Source organism: Rhinatrema bivittatum, chromosome 19, assembly GCF_901001135.1.
Source record: "Rhinatrema bivittatum chromosome 19, aRhiBiv1.1, whole genome shotgun sequence".
Classification (NCBI taxonomy): Eukaryota; Metazoa; Chordata; class Amphibia; order Gymnophiona; family Rhinatrematidae; genus Rhinatrema; species Rhinatrema bivittatum.
Genome location: NC_042633.1, coordinates 18,240,445 through 18,264,177, shown reverse-complemented (window position 1 = coordinate 18,264,177; position 23,733 = coordinate 18,240,445). Strand labels below are relative to the sequence as shown.

Below are 23,733 nucleotides of genomic sequence, written 5' to 3'. Positions count from 1 at the left end.
GTTGTTTGCCTTTCAACATGCTGGATTAAATGTGATTACTTGGTTTTTAATGTGCAAAAAAAAATAAATTTCAAAAAAACTGTACAGATTAGATCGATTGTTGGATGAATGATTGAGAAGACCGGGTTGTCTACCTCCTTTCTCAGCTATATGCTTAGGGGAGTGTAAGACTTTAAAACTTTCCTGGCTTGATGACATCCCTTCACATCTAATTGGTGGTGCTTTTGTGTAGATACCTTCTTGCAATGACATAACTCTTGATATTGTTATTTTGTATTATTTGAGATATTTTTGGCTCTTGATCTATTGTTGAAGCAAATATTAAATACAAGCTTGTTTGGGGTCAATGACATGTCATTTTCTACTCTCCTACAGTGTTAAACCCATATGTCTCACCACTTTGGTTGGAAATTTCTCCTTCAGAGCAGAGGATGCACTTAAAGCAGCAAAGAGGTTTTCCTTCTTCTGTTATCTTCCTGTATCCTGGAAGGCACGTTTTGCTACATACAGACTGAGGGATCTAGAAAAATGTACAAAAGATGAAAGGTAGAAAAAATGAGGAAAGAATAAAAGAGAATTTCTAATCTAGCCATCCAATTCACCCATCAGACTAAACAGCGAACAACTCATCACTCAACCTTCCTAGCAACCTCAACATCGAACCATCCAACCACTTAGTCTTCTGAGCAACCCATTCATGCAACACAGTTACCAAGCTATATAGTCAACTATTTCATTCACCACCTTAATCATCTAACCACTCTTTCCATCAAACTAACTGTGAAATTTACCTTCTTAATCATCAACCTATCTTTTCAACAAACCAACCAACCTATCTTTTCAACAAACCAACCAACATCCTATAGACCTGTCCATCCAACTAACCAACCAACCATGTTATCCTCCAGTCTTGCTACTTTCAGGCTGGCCAGGCCCCTCTTGCCTGCACCACACCATACTCCAGCCCTACATATCTCTGTCTGTCCTTTACTTTGATGCTTCTGTATCGAGTATCTCTTGGCTCTCTGCTCTAGCCACCATTGCCTTGCAGCATACCCAGGCCTTTCCTAGTCTTGCTTTGTGGCCTCTGGGCCTTCTGACCTCAGCTGTGTTTTACCATGCCTCATGGCCTCTGGGCCTTCTGACCTCAGCCTTGCTTCTCCTTGCTTCATGGCCTCTGGGCCTTCTGACCTCAGCCTTGCTTCTCCTTGCTTCATGGCCTCTGTGCTTTCTGACTTCAGCCTTGCTTTATCTTGCTTCGTGGAATCCGGGCTTCCTGACCTCAACTTTGCCTAGGACCTTCTTGCTCTCTACCTTGCTCTGTGGTCTTCCTAGGCCTTTCCCTGACCTCCAGCTTATCCAGGCCTTGTGTAGCCCTGTGGCCACCCTAGGCCTCTCCCTCCTTGCACCTCAGGGCCTTCCTGTATTGCTGCCTTTGGGCTCTATGTTCCATGTTCTGTGTTGTCCTTGTCTTGCCCTGTCCTGTCTTAGTCTGTTACTGTTTAAGCCTGAATCCCAGTCTTGCCTGCAAGCTATCCTGAGTTCCAGTCTTGTCTGCACGCTATTCCTGAGTTCAAGTCTTGCCAGCACTCAGTTCCTGAGTTCCAGTTTTGCCTGCATGCTGGTCTTGAGTTCTAGTCTTGCCTGCACACTGTTACTGAGTTCCAGTCCAAGGCTGTTCCAGTCCAAGTCTTAGTTTCAGCCTTACCTGTACTCCATTCCATTCCAAGCCTTGGTTCTAGTCTACCAACATGTCCAAGCCTTGCTTCCGCTGTACCAGACTGTCCAGGTCTTCTTATAGCTATACCAAACTGTCCAAGCCTTGTTCCAGCTATATCAAGCTGTCCAAGCTTTACTCCAGCCTCACTAGACCGCCCAAGCTTCATTCCAGGCTCATCCTGCCATCCCATGCCACTCCGGAGGTGGTGCTCCCCACGTTCCACCCAGACCGAAGCCATAACAGCTACTGATCATCAACCTACTAATATACCCACCTGACCAATCATTAAAGTGACTTAATGAGTTATCTAAACTATCTTGCTCACCAACAAACCCACTCTTCCACCTCCTGAATCATACATTTTGCTTACCTAAACATATAAGCTCAATCATATCCCAACCTGCCGATTCAACTGACTCTCTCATGTAACCAGCCAACAGATTTACCTACCTATGAACTTATCCACCAACTTAACCATCCAAATTCATTTTTAGCTGGAAACATTCATTTTGTGCTGTTTTGACGATAACAATAAGCTCCTATTTCTCACAATGAACTAAAATAACATCATTGTTCTGTTGCCACAAGCATGGAATAATGCTCAGAGTAGCAGATTGGTCCCCCCTCTTCACTGTTAATTTTTAACAGGGTACTTGGGTCTAAAATCTGTTGTCTAGCTAGACCTTGAAGTTCAATAATGGGACTCTTTTCTTCAGTTGAATTTAACTAAAATAGATAGGGTTTCAAATTATACATGAGAGGTTCATTAAATCCAGAGGCTCAATGAAGCCTTTCTCTTCCCTTCTGCGGGTCTGCTGATTCTGCTTTCCACCTCTGCTTCATGCTGCGTTCTAGGACAGCCACCCTCATGCATCAGAAGCTCCTCACATAGGTTTCCAACATACTTCTTGGAGAAATGTCCTACCTGCAGTTGGCCCCCGTTCCAAACGATGGCACTCTGATTTATAATGAGATTGCTTCCTGGGGGGGCTCTGGAGTCATACCCGCCTACCCTTACAAACTTGAAGGTGCCCTTAGGGGTTAGCTGCCAGTTGAGGATGTCATAAATGCCAGGAGGGTTTCCATTGGCGTCAAAAAACACCTCGTCCCCATTTTTATTCTTAAAATGGGCCTTCCGTAGGTAATGCAGGAGCTAGAGGCAAAACACAAGATTATTTCTCATAAATGTGACCACATGACAGTGTGACTGGAAATTTGACCTCTTTCATGGGTGACCCATTGTAGGGGGCCAAAAGGAATAGGCCTTAGGATAGTGCTATATAGCCCCTACCCTGGACATGGATTCATGGGGAGGCTCCTGGCCTTGTGCAGGCCCCATGATCTTCTGGGGCTGTTTTGCACATTGGTCCAGTAAACAAAACAAGCACAAACACCACACACACATTTCCACATTTGTTGTTCAAATCTAAAAGTTTGACTGGCACTGAATGGCAGGTCAAATAAAGTCCAAATAGTGACATACTGATGGCTAGCGCATTCAACCACAAACAAGAGTTCAAAGACCCAAGACAAAACTCTCAGTGCAGTTCCAGCACGTCTTTTCAGACTTAAAAGGCAGAGCAGCAGGGGGTGTTCTGCTCCAGCCCCTCACCTTCAGGCAGCCTGCAGGCTGTTGGCCTGGAGTGGACAGAGCAGAGAACCGCTGTTTTGCTTCCTAAATCAGGCCCTCTCCTCCTATTGGGAATGGAAGAAGGGTGATGCTGAAGCTGAGACTGCAAAGCAAAGAACAAGGACCAAAGAGGTTGAATTAAGCATGAGTTGGAAACTTAGCAGCAGCAGTGCCTGTCATCAAGGATTCAGCCTTGGCCTACGGCTCCCAAGTTTCAGACTCGTGCTAACTCAGCCTCTTTTTGTCTCTGTTACCCAGGGCTTCATTTCTGGCAGAACAACTCAGAATAGCGTTCTGCCACCTTTTTTTTTGGACAGGATCCCTTCTTCCTCCAGCTTCTCCCACTCTGTTGAAATTCTGGCTGACTCTTTCCCCCAAACAGCAGCTCCTTAGGAAGTTTTCCTCCAGAGGGCAGTTCTTTTCTTTTTCCAGATTCCCATCAAGGACCAAATCCCGTCTCTCTAAGCTCTTATCTTCTCCCACCATAGCGGAAGACATTTTAACACATCTGATCTCTAGTAAGTTTTTACTTTGTGGAAGCATTGGGAGCTCATCCCTTGGCTCTAAGTCCTCTTTTTCCTCTTTTTTTTTTTTTTGCTGCAGACTCTCCTCAGTTGTGAGAAGGTCTCAGTCCAGGTATTTTCCCTGTGTAAGGAAAGACTCCATTTAGTACCACTGCGGGGAGGTGGCACCCTCTGGCTACTGAGGGTTTTCTGGCTTCTCCAGACTCCGACTCCACAATCAAAAACTAAAATCTCCTCCTGCATCATATGGGGGTCAAGAATTTTACTAAAACTAAGATCCTTCCTACTGGGGAGTGTCAAACCTGCTAAAACACTCCCACACTCACTGGCCTCACTAATGGGGCACGGGCTGCTGAGATCGCTGATGCACCACTGGCACACCAGTGTTGAGACCACTGTGGCCATAACAATTAAGGACACCTCCACTAGTAAGGGGCTAATTTGGGAGTCCCCTTACAGATATATTACTGACAGTTGTTGTCAACATTGCTTTCTTCCTCGCTTTCAAATGTGCGTTCTGAGCAAATATCGCCTTTCTTCCATACTGACAAACTGTCTTACCTGCCATGGTTTGAAATCTTGGATACTTGCACAGGACCCATTCTTGAAGGGCCCCTGCCCTGGTTGGCAGGAGCTCAAATTAAGCAATGCATGTGCGATGCTGTACATGGCATTATATGCATTATAACTGGTGCTTAAGTCACTCATATCCAGGAATGGAATATTTAATGCCTGCAGGCTCTCATTTCCTGTGCAGAACTTGACTAGGCCTCCGTTTGCCATGTCACTTCCTGTCTGGTTAAGGCCATGAGTGGGCCACTTGCAGTTAAATGTCTTCTCCCAGAAAGTTCTAATAAAAATGTCTGCAGGGGTCTTGGTGGGATGGATCTGAATGAGATGTTCCCTGAACCCCGGCATGTAACCTCGTCGGATAGAAAACCCCAGGACTCCCTCACATGTTTTCAAAACATCCCCAGAAAAGCTAGTGAAGGTGGACCATCCATCACTAGCTATCCAGACACGCCCTGTGATATTTTTCCTGGAGACCTCTAGCATGACAGGAGACAGACTGCTGAAAGTGGAGAAGACTATGATGGCCTTGGCTGTGGACTTCTCAATCATTTCCACTAAATGGTCTGTCTTCTGCTTTGAAGAGAAGGTGGGCAGGGCTGTGAGGAACTCAATGCAGATCCCGGCCTTTTCCAGTTCCTTTTTCAAGATCTGGCTCCCTTGCTGCCCATAGTCGCTGTCCTCGGCCACGATTCCAACCCAGGTCCACCTAAAGTGGGTCACCAGCCTGGCGAGGCCAAAGGCCTGGAAGTCATCACTGGGTGTGGTCCTCAGGAAGGAGGGGAACCGGGTCTTGTCACTCAGAGTGGCTACAGATGAGGCATAACTGATCTGGAAAGATACAGACATGCTTCTTACATTGATATTTGATACTTAAATGGTTCAATGTAGCACTACCAAGCATAGTTGCAAATGTCATGGGCACTTTTAATGCATGTACTTTGGGAAAGCATTCAAAGAGAAACTACACATGTTGCGACATTCACAGGAACAAAAGTTGATAGCCTTGCAATATTGCTGTACATAGAGCATCAAAGCAGATTATTCCAATAAACCTTTACCAGGAGAATGCCTTCATATGCTATTAAGTAAAATGAATATGGTGCTCTCAAGCTTTGGTTGTTGAGAAGGGGTGTGCCACGGCCATAAGTTAAGAGAGCGCGATGTATTGTAAGTTCACTAAGCAGCACGGCTCAGTTGTTGCTTCTCCTTTGTATTATGTTGCATGTTTGCTATTTTCTTAGTTCGTCTGCAGTTCTTACTGATCTTTTTTGGAAGATATTCTTCTGCTCTCACCTTATCTCAGACTGCAGCAAAATGAAAAGTCCATCTGCTAAATAAAGATCCATTTCAGATTTCTTGTTCTAGAGTCTATTATCACAAGCTTATGCTGTACAGCATGGATTCATAAAGGGAGATCCTGTCTAACAGACTTGATTAACCTCATTAATGAGGTGATAAAAGTAGTGGATCGGGGAGGTGCAGTAGATGTTGCCTCTCTGGACCTTAGTAAGGCTTTTGACCCTGTACCGCATAGAATACCGGTAAAACAAACTGATTGGTATGGAAGTAGGATATGGTTGTAAAGTGGGTGCGGAACTGGATGAGCAGCAGGATGCAGAGAATGACTGTTAATGGCACCCACTGTGGAGAAGGCAAAGTGACCAGTGAACTACCCCAGGCTCAGAGATGTGGCCAGTTCTTGTCAATAGCTTTATTAGCAACATTGTCAAGATACTTGAGGGAAAAGTGTGCTTGTTTCAGTTAGCATGCCAGAAGAGCTACCAAAAAAAAAAAAAAGAAAGGGTACAAAAAACTCCCCCCAAAACCCTGAAGGACTGATCAAGGGTTTGGCAAATGGTAAAAAAAAGTGTAAAATTGTGTATTTGGGACATGCAAACAAGTGTGCATGCCCTTCCTGAAATTTCGGCAGCTGACCACTAGAGGGGGCTCCAGAGGTGACATTGGAAGCCAGGGAACAGAAGATGTCACTTAAATCATGAAATCCAATTTTTGTGTATAATCCACTTTTCCTAAAACTCAGCGAAGGGAGCCATAATAACAGAGCAATGAAATCAAACAGAAAACAAAATTGCAAGATAGCAAATGCAAGCAGACGGAACATATAAGGGCCGATGCTATAAAAGACGTGCAGAGAAATTACGTTCATTAGGAACGCACGCGGTTTAAACGTGCGCACAGCGCCGTGGATGCAATATTTAAATGAATCTGAAACAAAAAGCGTGCAAAATAGGCGTGCGTTGTTCGAAACGGAGCGTCCGTAGTGCCGTTGTTCTTATTGCATTGGATGTTCAGTATTGCATCGCGCGCGCAATCAGTCTGCGATCAAGCAATAGCCATGTCAATAATAACATAATCATCAAAAAACAAGGAAAAAAGAAAAACCAAAAAATTTTTTATCACAAAATTGTGCTCAAAAATTTTTTTGTAGAATAAGACTGACCGTATCGGCAAGCCTGACGACACCCCTTAAATGATTTAACAGGGGTTGTCCGGACTTCTCGTCATTTACAGTCAACCTTTTTCAATTAAATTTTTACAATATTTTAAATTATTTTTGTTTTTGAATAATTTTTTATATAAATGTTACTTAGAAAACGTTTTTAAATCCAGGGCAATTGTATCCAATTATCTCAATCCAGAGACACAATTGTTTCCATTTAACTCAGTCCAAAAAATTATTTTCAAAGCCAAAGAATGTAATTTTCAATGAACAAAGGACAAGAATATTTGTTAAATAACCTCGACACCCGGCCGATGTTTCGCTACTGCTTCATCAGGAGCGTGACATTATTTACTTCCAATATCTCCCATCGATATTCTATACAAGGAGCATATGAAAATCTTGCTTGTCCAAGCGTGGTGTCTCCCGTCAGATTTATTTCATCGGGAGCTTACCCAGCCTATATCCGCTCAACATTTTAAAAGCGGTCTCATTTTTCAGGGTTGTCGCTTCTCATTATTGCCCGGAACAATCCTTCATTATGGACGTTTACCGTCTCAACTGGCTTCCGGAAATGCAGGAAACAATTGTGTCTCTGGATTGAGATAATTGGATTGTCTCTGGATTGAGATAATTGGATACAATTGCCCTGGATTTAAAAAACGTTTTCTAAGTAACATTTATATAAAAAATTATTCAAAAACAAAAATAATTTAAAATATTGTAAAAATTTAATTGAAAAAGGTTGACTGTAAATGACGAGAAGTCCGGACAACCCCTGTTAAATCATTTAAGGGGTGTCGTCAGGCTTGCCGATACGGTCAGTCTTATTCTACAAAAATTTTTTTGAGCACAATTTTGTGATAAAAAATTTTTTGGTTTTTCTTTTTTCCTTGTTTTTTGATGATTAATTGAATGGAAAATTATTAGCTCTTTTTTTGCATATTTTTGGCAATAATAACATAACACATACTAACAAGCACAGACTTTAGTTTAATAGTCTTGATTTCACTGCCTTTCAAAACAACACCTCAAAGCGGTGTAGTTAGCACAGCTAAAAAAAAAAAAAATCAAACATCATAGCTTTTTTACTCAACGCACAATTAAACTCTGGAATTTGTTGCCAGAGGATGTGGTTCGTGCAGTTAGTATAGCTGTGTTTAAAAAAGGATTGGATAAGTTCTTGGAGGAGAAGTCCATTACCTGCTATTAAGTTCACTTAGAGAATAGCCACTGCCATTAGCAATGGTTACATGGAATAGACTTAGTTTTTGGGTACTTGCCAGGTTCTTATGGCCTGGATTGGCCACTGTTGGACACAGGATGCTGGGCTTGATGGACCCTTGGTCTGACCCAGCATGGCATGTTCTTATGTTCTTATGTTCTTATGCTATAACGTCTCTGTGAAATATGGGAATCGTCGTCACAGAGACGGAACTCCCTCGATGGGGGGTGGTACTTGAGAGTACCCTCTGCTAGTTTCGCTCACTGTTCAGTGCGCCCAGGAGGGAACATAAGAATGAGATGGTTTGGACTTAGCTCTTTTAAAATATCTTAAAGGCTAAAATAATTATTTTGAATTGTACATGATATTTTGTCAGAAGCCAGTGTAATTAACACTTCTGGCCAGACGAGCCGCTGCCTTCTAAGCCAAGTGCAAACTTTAGTAGACTTCTGCGGCAAAAAAACCCAAAAAAGGGATTTACAATCATGCAGGTGCAACACGATAAAAGCATGGATAACAGTCACCAAAACAGATCTTTCTAGAAACAGATGTAAAGGATGAAGGTGACCGGAACAGGTTTCCTTCCGGGATCTGCCCGTCCTTTGGCACCATTCAGCTTTCCTTTGAGCATCCCCTCAACATAATGCAGACCCCATTACTGGAGGGATGGTGTTAGCCGGACGACGTGCCGGGGCTTGCTTTACGCCACCGATATCGCTTCGCACCGAGACCAGAAAGTTCATCAGACCCAAAAACACCTTCTCCCCCCATGGGCGCAGTGTCCCCTAAGGTGTTTCTTTGGAAACAAATCTGTGATGCGGCATAAGGCTTTTCTTTTGGGGTAGAGATTCACCCAACAGCAGGTCAACGATCCTAGGCACAAAGACATAGTAGGGAATGGAGGGAATGTGCTCAGGGGGCCCAGAGCTGAAGCCAATAGAAAATCGGTGGCAAGGAGACCGCGCGCCGCAAGGTGATCGCCGGCTAACTCGAAAGAGCTTAAGCTCTTTTGCCAAGGAGAATGGGCAGAGACTGCACCGTTCCAGGGTGCCAAGTTGGTAGACAGGGTTTGTCTTGAACGACTCATGGCTGGGATTGCTGCAAAAGGGGTTTCCACCAAGCGTCGAGTCGCAAGGTGTGAAGAGAGCCAGTCGAGGCTTTTTTCCCCCCCCCCCCCCATTTTTAATTATTTTGGGAATATCGCTTCGATTGCTTTTTCCTGTTGAAGGCGTAGCATATGTTGTGTGGGATCGGGGGAAACAGACTCCTACTTTAATGCATTTCGATTTGTATTTTTTTTTTTTGAGGATCTTAATTTGTAGACAAAATGGGACGGTGGAATGGGGGAAGGAGGGAAGTGGAGCAGGGCCAGGTGTGAACTCCCTCTCTCTCTCTCCCAAACACACACCTCACACTATTCCTCTTCCTCCTTATCCCAGTGATTCTCCACCCCCACCGGTCTTCGTGTCATGAGCACTAGAGGGCAAAAAAACGGCTGAGGGCTGAGCACTGTTGGATGGAGGATCACTGGGGGGAGAATGGAGGAGGAGGAGGGTAAAATAATGGGGTTACTCTCCTTCTCCTCCTCTTTTCCCCTGGGGCTCTTGCTCCTCCATTCCCAACCCTCGAATTATTCCCTCAGTGGGTCTTCCCCACTGGTGGTCATGAGGTCCCCAAGTCTCACCCCTCCTCTCCGTCCTTAGCCAGGAAGGCACAAGGCCTTGTCTCTGAGCCAGAATCAGCTGGATTTCGTTTGCCTTGGGGGGGATGAAGGCAGACCAGTATGTACAGCCCACTCTCCTGTCTCCTTGGACTGGGGGGGTGGGGGCTTAGAATTCAAAATTGCGGCCTGCTCTTTGCCTCTTCAGGGAAGGAACAGCACTGCCCGCTCTCCCCACCCCTCATTCACTCTTTCCCAGATCTTCCAATCACCTCACTCACCCCACCCAGTTCTGATCATCTCACTCGCATCTCAAGCCTTCCAGTCCTCTCACTCGCACCCCAGAGTACCTTCCATCCCCTCATTCACGCTGTGCCCCCTCTCCTCCTCCCAACCCACAGCCTCTCCCATCTGCTCACTCACTCTTTTGCACTCCCACTTTCCCTTACTCGCCCTCCCCTCTCATCGATCCTTTCACTCATTCCCTTGCTTATCCTTATATTCCTTCCTTCACTCTCTCCACTCTCATGCTCCTTTCCCTCCCTTTGATCACTAACTCTTCCCTCCCCAACCGAAGCCTTGACATTTGGCACTATTGCGAAGAAGTTTCAAACTTTGGGCTAATTCATGCGCTTTTTGCATCTGCTCTTTGTTCGGCAGTGACTGCTTCAGGATCAAATCCTCCCCTCCAGGAGGGGAGGGGGAACTGGATTAGAGAGCAGAGTGGCAGCTCTCTTCTGTCTGCCCCAGGTTTACCCCCTCTCTTTCTCCTCCCTGCCGCTCTGTTGAGTCTGAAAATTAGTGAGGGGAACTTTAGATGAAGCAAGGGGTTGTAGAGGACATAGGTGGAGGGCATAGGTACTGTGAATGTTTCTCACCTGGGGAAACTGATAAACCCCTAGTAATGTGGCCATAGGGACTGACAGTTTGGACCTGTCTTCTCCTACCACGGTGACCAGTGGAGGACGGGCTCTGCAGCGGTAGTTGGCAATTGGCTCCTTTCCTTGGGTCAGGAGATGAATGGTGTCCTCAATGGCCATTAGCATGGAGCCACATGAGTCACGAATGGAGAACCCTAAGGTAAGGTTCGGCAATAGACTTCCATCCTTGTTGATCTCCTCCGTGGCGAAGATAAAGCTCTGCGCGAGCCGGTAATAGATCACGTTAAATCTGAAGGGAAAAGAGAGTGACAGCAACTCAGCAGCCAGCCGTGCATGTTGGAGACATACTCTGTAACCAGAGACACAAGGATTTGGGAGGTGCAGGTTGGAAAACTGGACTATTACAGAGAAACTCCATGCTCTCAGATTCCCCCACCTCGATCACACCTGCAGAATGTGGACAGATCCTCACCAAACACAGAATTAGGGGAGTGCTGACTGCAGAACCTGCTGGGCAAGAACGCTTACAATCTTTAAAAACCAAACTCTTCAAGGGTTAAACAATTACTGGCTGTGCTTGCTGTGTGTGAGTTTCTTAAGACTGGTATTTGCATGGGTTAAGATTTGTGTATGTTTCAAAACAGGACCTTGGGTTAATTTTGCGAGCTAGTGTGGCCCTCATGCCACGGAAAGGAGTGTGGAGGCTGACCATGTTAGCAGGGGTGCAGGTGAAGGAGAGGTTTCTTTTTGCAAGGAGGCCTGGGTGCTAGAAATCTTTTGATCTCTAAGTAAACATCTGCTGGACGTGCACAGGATGTGCATGGAGGCACCCGGTCACTCTTTGAGGAGCACAGGAACTGAGTCATCTTTGGCTCATCTTTGGGTCAGAGGGTGTGACTTCCTGAGGGGCATTCCCTGAGGGGTTTAATAATTATCAGAGATAATAAAAGGCCTTGACTGTCCTGGGTCAGGGGCTGCTTCAGATTTGCACTGACAGAAACTGGTTGGAGCTGTGATCCTCTCCCAGGATTGACAGAAGGGAGCAGGAAGGAGAGAGGCAAGGATTTTCTACTAAAATCCCTAGGAGGCTAAGAAGGGGAAGCAAGGCTGAAATATCACCCAGGATTCACAAGACTGACCCAGTGTCTGACCAGCACAGGAGCTCTTCTGGACCAGGAAGCCAAACTGGGTCAGTGGGGACTTGTGCTGGGCTTGGAGGACACTGAAGTTACCTCTGAAGGGTTTTTCCTTGAGCTGGAACAGGACATTCGAGTGAGTAACAATCCATCCACAACTAAGGACTGAAGGAAGAGAGGGGGCTGAGGTTACATAGAGGGATAAGAGGGGGGAAAGTAAGAAAGTTACAGGGGAGCCTGTGTGCTACTAAGAGGCCATCGCTAAAGGTGGGAGTTGTGTAAAGAGGAGAAAAGATTTCCTGGACGGCGCCTTCTTTCCTGAGTTACATATCTGTCTGCTTCCATCCGACTGTCATTATGAACTCCCCTGAAGAAACGGAATTAAACTATTATTTTCCTTGTAGCACATTTAGAGACTGGAGAGTGACTTATTTACTTGGAGTATTCTCGGGCCGGCACTGGCCCTGCAGGAAGACCTGGCCCCAGCCCTCGATCCCTGGAGAACTGATCCCCTACCTCAAGGGTGTGAGTACCAAGTGCCCCGAGACCGGGAAGGTGACCCCCACGCAAGGGGAGGGGGTTTACACTAGTATAAGTTACTCTCTGTTTGCCACTACTAAGAATTGTAAGAATTGTGAGATAATAGACTGAGCTAATTTTGTGAGCTTGTATAAGTCAGCATTTCTTTGTAAGTATTAGAACTGTGACTTTGCAATTTACATATGTACATTTGGCAACTTACTCGCGCATATTTACTCCTGCTCAACATCTGGAGTAAGTGATTGTTAAAGTCTTAAAAGTGAAAAAAATACTGGGTGAGGGGTCTGGGTGAAATGAGGAGAACGCAGGCTGAAGAGCTGCAGATGGCATGGGCAAACTGGTAGACTAAATTGGTAAAACTGGTTGTTCATTGCTGTGCGCATGTTAAAAAATCCCCCCACGTACGCATGTAGAAGTCGACTTATGGGAGATAAACGCATCTAAATAAAGCGTGTACAACTACTGCCGTATCCCTTTAAATTTGAAGTAAAAATATGCGGGTATATCATTTGTGCACACTTATCTGTCTAAATTCTGACTTATCCGGCTAAGTAGCACCTTTACACTACATAGACGGACAAATTCGAACATCCAGATAAATAATGGCATCTACCCAGCCAAATTCCAATTTATCCAGCTAAGTAGCAGCAGGCGCTACTTAGACAGGTAAGTCTGAAAAATGCTACTTGTCCATCTTAAGTATTGCTTTTTGGACTTATCTGGCTAGGTAAGATAGCCAGTTAAGTCTAAGAAAAACCCTGCTACTTAGCCAGACAGGTCTTAAAAAGCTACTTATCCCGCTGTGTTAGATAGCTGGATAACTCTAAAAGTGTAAAGAACCTGTGAAGGAGTCAGTTGGACCATTAGATGATCGAGGTTACCCCCATGCAGGAATGTTACACCGTCCCTTTCTTTATGCCTTTAGGGATCCGCAGTGTTTGTCCCATGCCTTTTGAATTCATTAACTGCTCTCCCAGAAGAGGTGGTGAAGACAAGAACAGTTCATGAGTTCAGAACAGCATGAGACAAACATGCAGTTACCTAAAGACATAGAGAAAGGGACTGGTGTAACGTTTCTGCATGGGGTAACCTGCACGGAACGGCAGTTACTACCCTTAAGAATTACTGTGAGGGGGTGAAAGGGGCATTAAAGGTGGACAAGGACATGGTGGAGACATTAAATGGATTTTGTGATGGGTGGCATGGAATTGAGCCCTTGGTGCTGTGGTGTTGATGCTGCCTTGTAGGTGAACCTATAAGGCCTACGCCGACAGCTGGCAAATGTGCCCTGTAGTGGGACAGACTGGAGCTTCACCTATACCAGGCTTAGCTCGAAGTCAAACTAATTGAAGAACAACGACCAGTGGGCTTGCCGGGGATTCAGTCTCTGCACTTGCACCAGGTGTTCCAGGTTTTTGTGATCCGTGCAGATATTTACTGGGTATCTGGCCCCTTTCAACAGATATCACCATTCCTCTAAGGCTAGCTTGACTGCTAGTAGCTCACAACCTCTGATGGTATAATTCTTCTCTGCATGAGAACATTTTTTTGAGAAATAGGAACAGGTCACAAGCGTACCACTGTGAGTTTGCTGCAGGAGGAAAGCACCTAACCCAAGGGTAGAAGCATCTACCTTGGAGGGGTCTGGATGGTACAGACATGGGTCATAGGTGAACTCCTCTTTCTGGCATTTAAATGCCTGAATAGTGTCGGTGGTTCAGTTCTTGGTGTCTGAGTCCTTCTTGGTAAGAACTGTGAGCAGGGTAACCAAACTGGAATAATCATGAATGAATTGCTTGTAGTAATTTGCGAATCCCAGGAAGCGCTACAGCGTCTTGAGCCCCATGGGTTGGGCCATTCCAGGATGGCCTTCAAATTTTCTGGGTCCATGTGTAGGCCTTGATAGGAGATGATATATCCCAAGAATGGGAGTTCCTCTTGTTCAAAGGTACACTTCTCTAGCTTCATGTAGAGATGGTGTTCATGGAGTCTCTGGAGGACTTGTTTCACTTGACTTCGATGCTCCTTTAAGGACTTAGAAAAGACTAGACCATTGTCCACATAAACTACCACATGGGAGTATAACAGGTCCCAATTGATCTCATTAACCATAAACTGAAAGACTGTGGGGGCATTGCATAACCTGAAGGGCATCACTAGGTATTCATAGTTTCTGTCTCAGGTATTAAAGGTGGTCTTCCATTCGTCGTCCTTTCGGATCCTAATCAGGTTGTATGCCCCTTATAGGTCCAGCTTGGTTAATATCTGTGCCCTTTGAAGGCAGTTGAAGAGCTTGGAGATCAAGGGAAGGTGATAATGGTTTTTCTTGGTAATAACATTGAGACCACAATAGTCAATGCAGGGACGTAGTGACCCATCCTTTTTCCCCACAAAAGGATTCCAGCCCCTGTAAGTGACAAGGAAAGGTGGATAAAGCCTCTGTCCAAGTTTTCATTGATATATTTGAACATAACACTGTCTCCAGGGTGGAAAGCAGGTATACCCTACCACTGGGTGGTGCCTTGCCAGGGACCAAGTCAATGGCACCATCTGTAGGAGCGATGAGGTAGCAGGACATCTGCCAGTTATTTATTAAACACATCTATATATTCTGTGTACTGTAGTGGCAGACCCAGTAGCTCTGGTGTAAGTGTCCAAGCAAGGTGCACAATAGGCGAAACTGTGGCAAGGCAAGAGCCCCATTTTGCGATCTGTAGAGTAGCCCAATCGATGCAGAACGGATGCAACATGAACCAACGTAGGCCTAAAATGACTGTGTTGACTGCCTTAGGCAATACATATAGGATCTCCAAGCAGGATGCCTATCTGCATAGTGAGAGGAATGGTAGCCCTTGTGACATGTCCAGGTAAAGGTTTTCTGTGCATGGATGAGATTGTGAGCGCAGTGTCCAAAGCAACCATTGGGATCTTATAGTGATAGATCAAGGACTCATGAATGAAGCTGCCTTCTGTGCCAGTATCAAGGAAAGAGAGTATCAACAAGGGTGTCCCCATAGGAAAAATATACTGGTACTAGAATTTGTGAAGAAGTACAGGGTCAACTTAGGGTGGCCTCTCCCACAAGACCTAGGTCATTGAGTTTCCCAGCTTGGCCAGGCAGTGTTATAATTAGTGAGGTTTGGGTGGACTCTTGGACACTGTGGCAGCTGACCATGCCCACGGGGGGGGGGGGGGGGGGCAGACCTGTGAGGGGCCACAGGTCAGGCTCAGCTTAGGACACACAAACACAGAGATTAATATTTTATTAGACAATGTGATGAAGCCACCAGAGGTGGCAGCAGTGAGCAGTTGAAGAAGCCCAGCTGGGCTAGTATCCCTCAGGCAATGGAACAGAGACTCCTCCAGTAGCAGTGCTGTAGTGGAAAGAACTGAGAATAATGAGTACAGTGGAATAAGCACAAGCCCCAGTATGGAGAACCCCAGGATAGGAAGAGCAGGCCCTCAAGGAGTGAGTACCTGAGAGCTGAGAGGCTTGAAGGTAATGTACTCATACAGCGGTTCCACGTAGGAGATGGCACTAGGGCTGGAACGGAGGCAGGCCCTCGAGGAGCGAGTACCTGGTTCCAGGGAACAGCTCTGAGGTGAAGATGATAGTACTCACTGGTGTTGTAGATAGCAAATCCTTCCAGGCAGAAGAGAAGGTAGGAGCAGGCAGTGAGTCAGGGAACATGGGCCCTCGAGGAGCGAGTACCAGTTCCTGATAGCGACCTGAAAAGCAAGTGAGGCCCCCGAGGAGCGGGTACCCCTTTAGCGTTAAGAGTCCAATGGAATTGGAGGCACAGTAGCCGGGTACGGAGAGCGAATCCCATCCGTAAGGTATCCCTTGCTAACTCAAAGGCTAGCAAACAAAGTAGGCTTTAAATATCCGGGCAGCGTGACGTCATCACAGGGGGATGCCCCTGAGGTTCGCGCCAAGTAGGAAATAAGAGTGAGGGCCGCGCGGCGCGTGCGCCCTAAGGTACAGGCGGAGCATGGCGGGAGGCAGCGCCCAAGCCGGTCCGGGGACGCCGGAGAGGACGGCAGGCAGATGCTGCGGCAGCCAGGTGTCCATCAACAGCAAGAGGAGGTACAAGGAAAGAAAGGTAGGCGGAGTGAAGCCATCGGGCCGTGACGGTTGTAACAGGCAGTGACTTGTGAAGTGCCCGGGGGCAGCACAATAGAGACACAGATCGAGCCGTCGGCACCTCTGCTTCTCTTCTGTGGATAGCCTGAGGTAGTCGATTTGCAGGGCCTCCACTGGTGCTGGTCCCAACTCTGGAGGTGATATGGAAGCCACTGGTAACTGGAAAATAGGGGCAAGGCAAATAGGTCGACGAGCCAAACCCCTCTCTCGAGCCCATTCTTGGAACCTGAGATCCAGGCATATGGCTAGACCGTATTAAGCAGGTCCCAGGCAGCCAACTCATCTTTAATGTGCTCTGAGAGCTATTGCCTAAAGATTGCGATTAGACTATCACTGCTCCACTGGAGTTCAGAGGCCAGGGTGTGGAAATGCACCGCCTACTCCCCGACAGATTGGGAGCCTTGTCTGATTTACAGACATTCATATACCATAGAAGCCATGCGGGGGGAGTGCTGGTTGCCTGGACATCAGCAACGCTGACCGGAGGTTCCCGAGGGTGTTCCTGCCCTCCCTATGTTGTCAAAGGGATGCCAGCATCATAAAAGGCCAGTGATTGTGGTGTCTTTACATAGAAACATAGGCATGATGGCAGAAAAGGACCAAACAGCCCATCCAGTTTGCCCAACAAGCTCTCATACTTATCAGTTTCCCATACTTATCAGTCTCCCAGACTGCCAAGGACAGGGCTCTTGTTGAGTCCTTTTTTTCCCTCCACCCCCTGTCATTGAAGCAGAGAGCAATATTGGAGTTGCATCAGAAGTGAGGTATCAGGCTTATAGGTTAAGGGTAGTAACCAACACATCAAGCAAGTTACCCACATGCTTATTTGTTATCACAGACTGTACAGTTCAATGTCCTTGTTGATTGTTGTCTGAATCCAATTTCTCTTTTCCTCTTTACCCCCTGCCATTGAAGCAGAGAGCAAAGATGGAGTTGCATCATCAGTATGAAGGCTTATTGGTTAAGGGTAGTATCCGCCACACCAGCAAGCTATTCCCATGCCTCTTACTTCATTTACCTCCTCTTGCCTTTAGGGATCCACAGTGTTTATCCCATGCCCTTTTGAAATCTTTCACTGTTTTTGTCTTCACTACCTCCTCTGGAAAGGCATTCCAGACATCCATCACCCTCTCTGTGAAGAAATATTTCCTGACATTGATTCTGAGTTGTCCTCCCTGGAGTTTAATCTTGTGGCCCCTAGTTCTACTGATCTCCTTCCTACGGAAAAGGTTTGTTGTTGATTGTGCATTATTAAAACCTTTCAAGTATCTGAAGGTCTCCTCTGCTCCTCCTCTCCTCCAGGGTATACATATTTAGGTCCTTCAACCTCTCCTCATAAGTCATTTGATGGAGACCTCCCATCATTTTGGTCGTCCTTCCCTGGATTGCCTCCAACCTGTCTCTGTCCCTTTTGAGATACGGTCTCCAGAATTGAACACAGTACTCCAGGTGAGGAATATCTAGTAAGAAAAAGGATGTGATAATCCTCTTCTACAAGTCCTTGTAGAAGAGGATTATCACATCCTTTTTCTTACTAGATATTCCTCTCTGTATGCAGTCCAGCATTCTTCTAGCTTTAGGTATCGCCTTGTCACATTGATTCATCATCTTTAGATCGCTACACACTATCACTCCAAGGCCTCTCTCCAGTTCTGTGGACAGCAGTGCTTCACCTCCCATTGCATAGTACAGTTCCTTCGGATTACTGCATTCCAGATGCATGACTCTACACTTCTTGGCTTTAAATCCCTGTTGCCGTATCTTTGACAAATCTTCAAGCTTCCTTAAATCACATCTCATTCTCTCCACTCATTCTGGCGTATCCACTCTGTTGCAGATCTTAGCATCATCCACAAATAGACAAACTTTACCTTCTATCCCTTCACAAAGACGTTGAACAGAACCGGTCCCAACACCAATCCCTGCAGCACTCCACTTAACACCATTCTCTCTTCAGAGTAGGTTCCATTTACCATCACACGCTGTCTTCTATCCATCAACCAGTTTGTAATCAATGCTACCACCTTGGTGCTCACTCCCATGCATCTCATTTTGTTCATGAGTCTTCTATGTGGGACTGTATCAAAGGCTTTACTAAAATCCAAGTAAATGACATTGAGCACTCTTCCATGGTCCAATTCTCTAGTCACCCAATCACAGAAATCAATCAGATTCGTCTGACAGGCCCTTCCCCTGCTGCTGCCTGCCTGGACATCAGCGGTGCTGACCGAAGGTTCCCGAGGGTGATCCTGCCCTCCCCACATCATCAGAGGACTGCCAGGACCATAAAAGGCTAGCTACTGCATCATGCTGCTGCTGGCATGCCCCTGATCACCTTTTTTTTCAGCCAACAGGTTTTTTCTTGGAAACTAGCTTTGGAATGGGGAAGAGGCGTAAAAGTACTATTCTTGGGTTCCTATCTACATTGGAAGTTCCTAAGCTCTTTAACCCAGACAACGTTGGACTCCTTTATGCAATCCCAGGTAGATCAGGGTCAAGACAGGAAATTGTGTTTACAGTGGCTCTAAATTGATGCGCCTATATTGTGCCAATGTATGCATTAGATGGGAACCATTCCAAACGAAGAATAAAACAGACAACTGAAAAATTCCATTGCCGCCAAGCTTAAAGTTAAACATGAATACTGCCTTAGCTGCACTTACCGTTTAATGCATCTTGTAGCGTTAGTGCCACAAACAGCTCAATCTCCAATGTGCACAAAGAAAGAATACCAGCTTTAAGCTTGGCGGCAATGGCATTTTTCAGTTGTCTGTTTCCTGTCTTTGTATTCTATTTCTTCCGTAAATGATGCTAAGATAGCACTCATATTGAGTAAATATACACATTCTTATGAATATTGTAGCTCCGGAGGTTTCTATTGTTTGCAGTAACATTGATAGTAGTTCCAGCTAGCTTGGTTACCATCAGAGTTGTTGATGCAATTCATTTACATACAGTTAGGTGTTTGAATTTTTTGTCCTTACACTGCGCTTTTATCTACTTTCTTATTCACATTTTTATTTAGAGGTTGCTGTCTGAAATGACCGCTTTGTCCGTTAACTAATCACAATAATAGTGCCTACAGCACAATACTGACAGGCATTATCATTCAAAGGTACCTATTCATTTACTAATTTATTTTTCATTTTACATTATTTTTCATAATTTTAATTTAATGGAGTATTTTCAATCTATCCCACTTTTTTTCTACAATTCATTATTTAAACTAACAATATTCTTTATCATTTTCATCTTCCAGACCATCTGATGTTTCTTTTTTTCTCACACTATAACTGAATAAACAAGAACTCTCATGTGAAGTAGAGGTAAAGTTCATACACATGGTCTTTATTTGTACAGTTGTTTGACATATTGATTTCACATTTCTATGTTACCATTATATATGTCTGTGTTTTGTTATGTATTTATGATTTATTTATAAGTGCTTATGTATCTGTTTTAGCCCCTGACGCAGCCCTGTTGTATGAGGGCGAAACTCGGCCTGAGTCGGGCTTTTTAGAGATATTCAGTTCTACAATAAAGAATCCAAACAATGTGGACATCTTGGAAAAAAAGGCTGGGGCAGGCACCAGATAAGCATGGTCAGGTCCAAGCAGCAGGCAAGTGTGGCCAGCTCCAAAGCAAGAGGTCAGGTCCAGGCAGCAGGCAAGCATGGTCAGGACCAAGGCAAGAGGTCAATCCCAGAAGACTGGGCCAGAGAAGGACAAAGACACATAGAAAATACTGGACAAGACTGGGACAAAAAGACGTGGCTGGACAAGATGAGCTGGGCCAGGTAAGCCTGGACTACGCTTCTATTCACCTCCTGGCTCTGACCCTTGCTCCGCTTCCTCGTACCTTGCCTGTCCACCGCCTGCCCAGACATCAGCTTGCCTTTCATCACTCTTCAGTCTCCTACGGACTTGGCTTTTTAGGCTTTCGCCTTCTATTACCTGGATACCCCCTGTCCTACGCTGTTCCATTGACGTCCAGGTCTTCAGAACCCTGCCTCGTCAGGACCTTCCCTGGTCCTCTGACTCCTCTGCTGGTCCCTGGCGCACCCTTGCTACCACCTACTGGGAGTCGCACACGGAGGCCCGCCTAAGACCAGCCGGTCCCAGCACCCAAGGGCTCAACCTGTGGGGAACGAGGGTTGGTATTGGCGAAGCTCCAGTCGGCCTCTGTCTCCTAGCCTGCTTCGCCTTCCGACGGTGGGGACCTGTAGGGCTTGCCCTGCGGGTAGCGTCAATCCCACCTCAGGCCAAGAGTCCACCACCAGCGCAACACATGGTGAGACCGCACCTTGAATTTCGTATACAATTCTGGTCACCACATCTCAAAGATATAGCAGAATCAGAAAAGGTACAGACCAAATACTTAAGATTCCAGAGAGTGCTTTGCCCGTGGTTGTAAAAGCGTATTATATGCAGCAGAAACAAAATGAGGAGCAAGAGCAATCACTGGATGTAACAAATATATTAGAAATGTCTTCAGAATTCCAAATTACTTCTAGAAGAACAATGCTCGTATCATTTGCATTTCTCTCAGAAAGGAACCATGCGTTTATATTTTCGAAATAGGCAATGTCTCTTTTATGGAAGTTCAGTATGGATATATCCTGACGTGGTAAAACCAACTCAGGTTCGCAGAAAAGAGTTTCTCAGGCTGCGACCAGAGGTTTTGAAATTGGGAGCTCGCTTTGTCCTAAAATACCCTTGTAAAGCTTGTATTAGTTACTTGAATGAAAAATATGTTTTTTATGACGTAGAACAATTAAGATCTTTCTTAGCTGGACGATCCCCAGTTGTAACCCCCACAGACCTGGTGTAAGAAGTATTAAGATGGTACAGATCGGCGAGTCTATCTATTCCTGTACTAGTGATAAATTTCTTGTGAATTATGCTCTATTCTGCCCCTACTTACCACAATTTTTTTTTCTTATAATTTAAATGTCATTTATATGGTAACAATGTATATTCTTATTTTCTAGATAGTTTTGTTTCTGACATTGATTTTCTGTATAGGAATGTTTAAAATTCCTAGTAAAAAACTTTTTGAAATTTTGAAAATAAAGAATTAAAAAAAAAAAAAGAAAAGGTACAGAGAAGGGAGATCAAAGTGATAAAGGGGATGGAATTACTCCTCTATGAGGAACGGCTAAAGAGGTTAGGCCTCTTCAGCTTGGAGAAGAGGCGGCTGAAGGGAGATATGATAGAGGTCTATAAAATAACACGTGGAGTGGAACAGGTAAATGTGAATCGGTTGTTTACTTTTTCAAAAAGTACAAGGACTAGGGGATGCGCAATGCGTAGTACATTTAAGACAAATAGAAGAATTATTTTTTTTCAATGCGTAATTAAACTCTGGAATTCGTTGCCCGAGAATGTGGTAAAAGGTATTAGTGTAGCTGGGTTTAAAAAATGTTTGAACAAGATTCTGGAAGAAAAGTCCATAAACCATTATTAAGGTGGACTTGAGGAAATCCCTGGGATAAGCAGCATTGAATCTGTCGACCTTTTGGGATTCTGCCAGGTACTTGTGACCTGGCTTGGCCACTGTTAGGAACAGGATACTGGGTTTGATGGACAGTGTAGCAAGTCTTATGTTCTTAAATTAGAAGTACAAACATGGAGACAAAAAACTGAGTTGGAAACCCTAGGAAGCTCAACTTTGCACGCAGTACAAAATACAAAGACATCGGATGTGCACATTTCCGAAAGAGTTGACAGATAAAAATGATAAAATGAGCAAAATCCTCGGGGAAAGGAGAAAGAGAGCAGCTGTAGCGGCAGGGCCAGTGCTAGCTTTTTTGGCTCTCCTGTGCGAACAATTACCGTGCTGCTCCCCACCCGCTCCCCATTCGTTCATTCTCTGTTCCAAGCCCACAAAAAAAAAAAATCACAGCTCCCTTCAGCGATACAAACTTTAAAAACCGACACCACCCCGCACTAATGGCTGGTGCAAGGATGAACCCTATAGCCTTGCACAACGCACCCCTCCCGTTCCACACACACTCAATTAAGAGTTATGCATTTACATTTTACATGAAAAATATCAAAGTACAGATCTATCCCCTATTTCATCTGGGGAGTATGGACCTTTCAGCTTTTCTACAAAGTTCTGGCGGAGCTTTTGCGCTTGAATCCTGTCGGGACTGGATATCGAAGTTGGTTTTCCAGCACAGGGATGATCTGTTTAAGAACGTGAAAATAAGAATTTTTCCCAGCGCGGCGAAGGCCACTCAAAAACAAGAGGAGGGCAAGATTTTGTTATTGCACCTGAGAGCGTTGCAAATTGGAGCTGTTTCTTTTGAAGATTCCCCCGCGAATGTGCAATTAGATTTAAGCACGTGAAATAGGTGTTTTTCAAACCCACCCGACTTGCTTTCTTCTGGTGCTGACCCTTTGTCTGGAGATCGAAGGTGGACGTTGCTCCTTGATATTAGGAGAAGTCGCTCCGAGAGCTTGGGCTGCCTGTTTACTTATGGAGTTGTGCTTGATATTATCCCCATTCTTCCTTTTGACTTTTTTTCACTTAATGGAGAACTTTAGTAATGGACAGATAATGTGATTTGTGGTGCAATTTCCTTATTTTTCTTTGTTATGAATTTTGTAATTTCCGTTGCTTCCTTGACAAGATGTATTTCTTGAAACTTAACTTCAAATGCAAATTAAAAAGGAAAAAGAAAAAAACCCAATACAAAAACCAGAAAAAAAATACAAAATAAAATAAAATCAAAAGGTGCAGAAATTTAGCTGGGTAGAAAACCACCAAATTGGAGGTGCTCCTGAGGCAGGGCTTCTAAATGTTGCCACAGTGAGATTTCGGTGCTAGCTGGCTAAACTTTGCCAGGTAACCCTGGTCAAAGAAGTGGCATCCCTAAAATCAACCCTCTCAAATTTGGAGTGGGTAAATTTAGCTGGATAGTCGGCTCCAGCTAAATATCTGTACAAACATAATGGAGCAAATTTACCTGGCTATCTTACCTGCTCGACAGGTTTGTGAAGATCGACCCCTATCTTTTATTCCCTAAATTTAGGTGCCTACTGAAAAAAAAGCACGTCATTTTTTGAAACGCTGTACTAGTCCATTTTCAAAGGGCCAGATTTAGGAATCTCACTCTCAAAACATTGGGGTCAATATTCAAGGACATTTAGCCGGATAACCTTGGGGAAGATTTGACTTTCATTTGGAGTGAGGAAAGTCTAACAACAAACATGGACTTTATAACAGGGAACC

The 23,733-nt window shown here is 45.0% G+C and overlaps 1 protein-coding gene across 1 annotated transcript in view; it reads right to left on the bottom strand.

Annotated features, from left to right (window-relative positions):
- The window catches only part of LOC115080281 (extracellular calcium-sensing receptor-like), a 29,800-nt gene that overhangs the window by 5,512 nt on the left and 555 nt on the right, over positions 1–23,733 (bottom strand). The window contains exons 2-5 of the mRNA XM_029584432.1: positions 10,672–10,963; positions 4,436–5,275; positions 2,646–2,873; positions 397–520 (exon numbers count right to left, since the gene is read on the bottom strand). Coding sequence (XP_029440292.1) covers positions 397–520; positions 2,646–2,873; positions 4,436–5,275; positions 10,672–10,963 — 1,484 coding nt within the window. The remainder of the gene's footprint in view (positions 1–396; positions 521–2,645; positions 2,874–4,435; positions 5,276–10,671; positions 10,964–23,733) is intronic.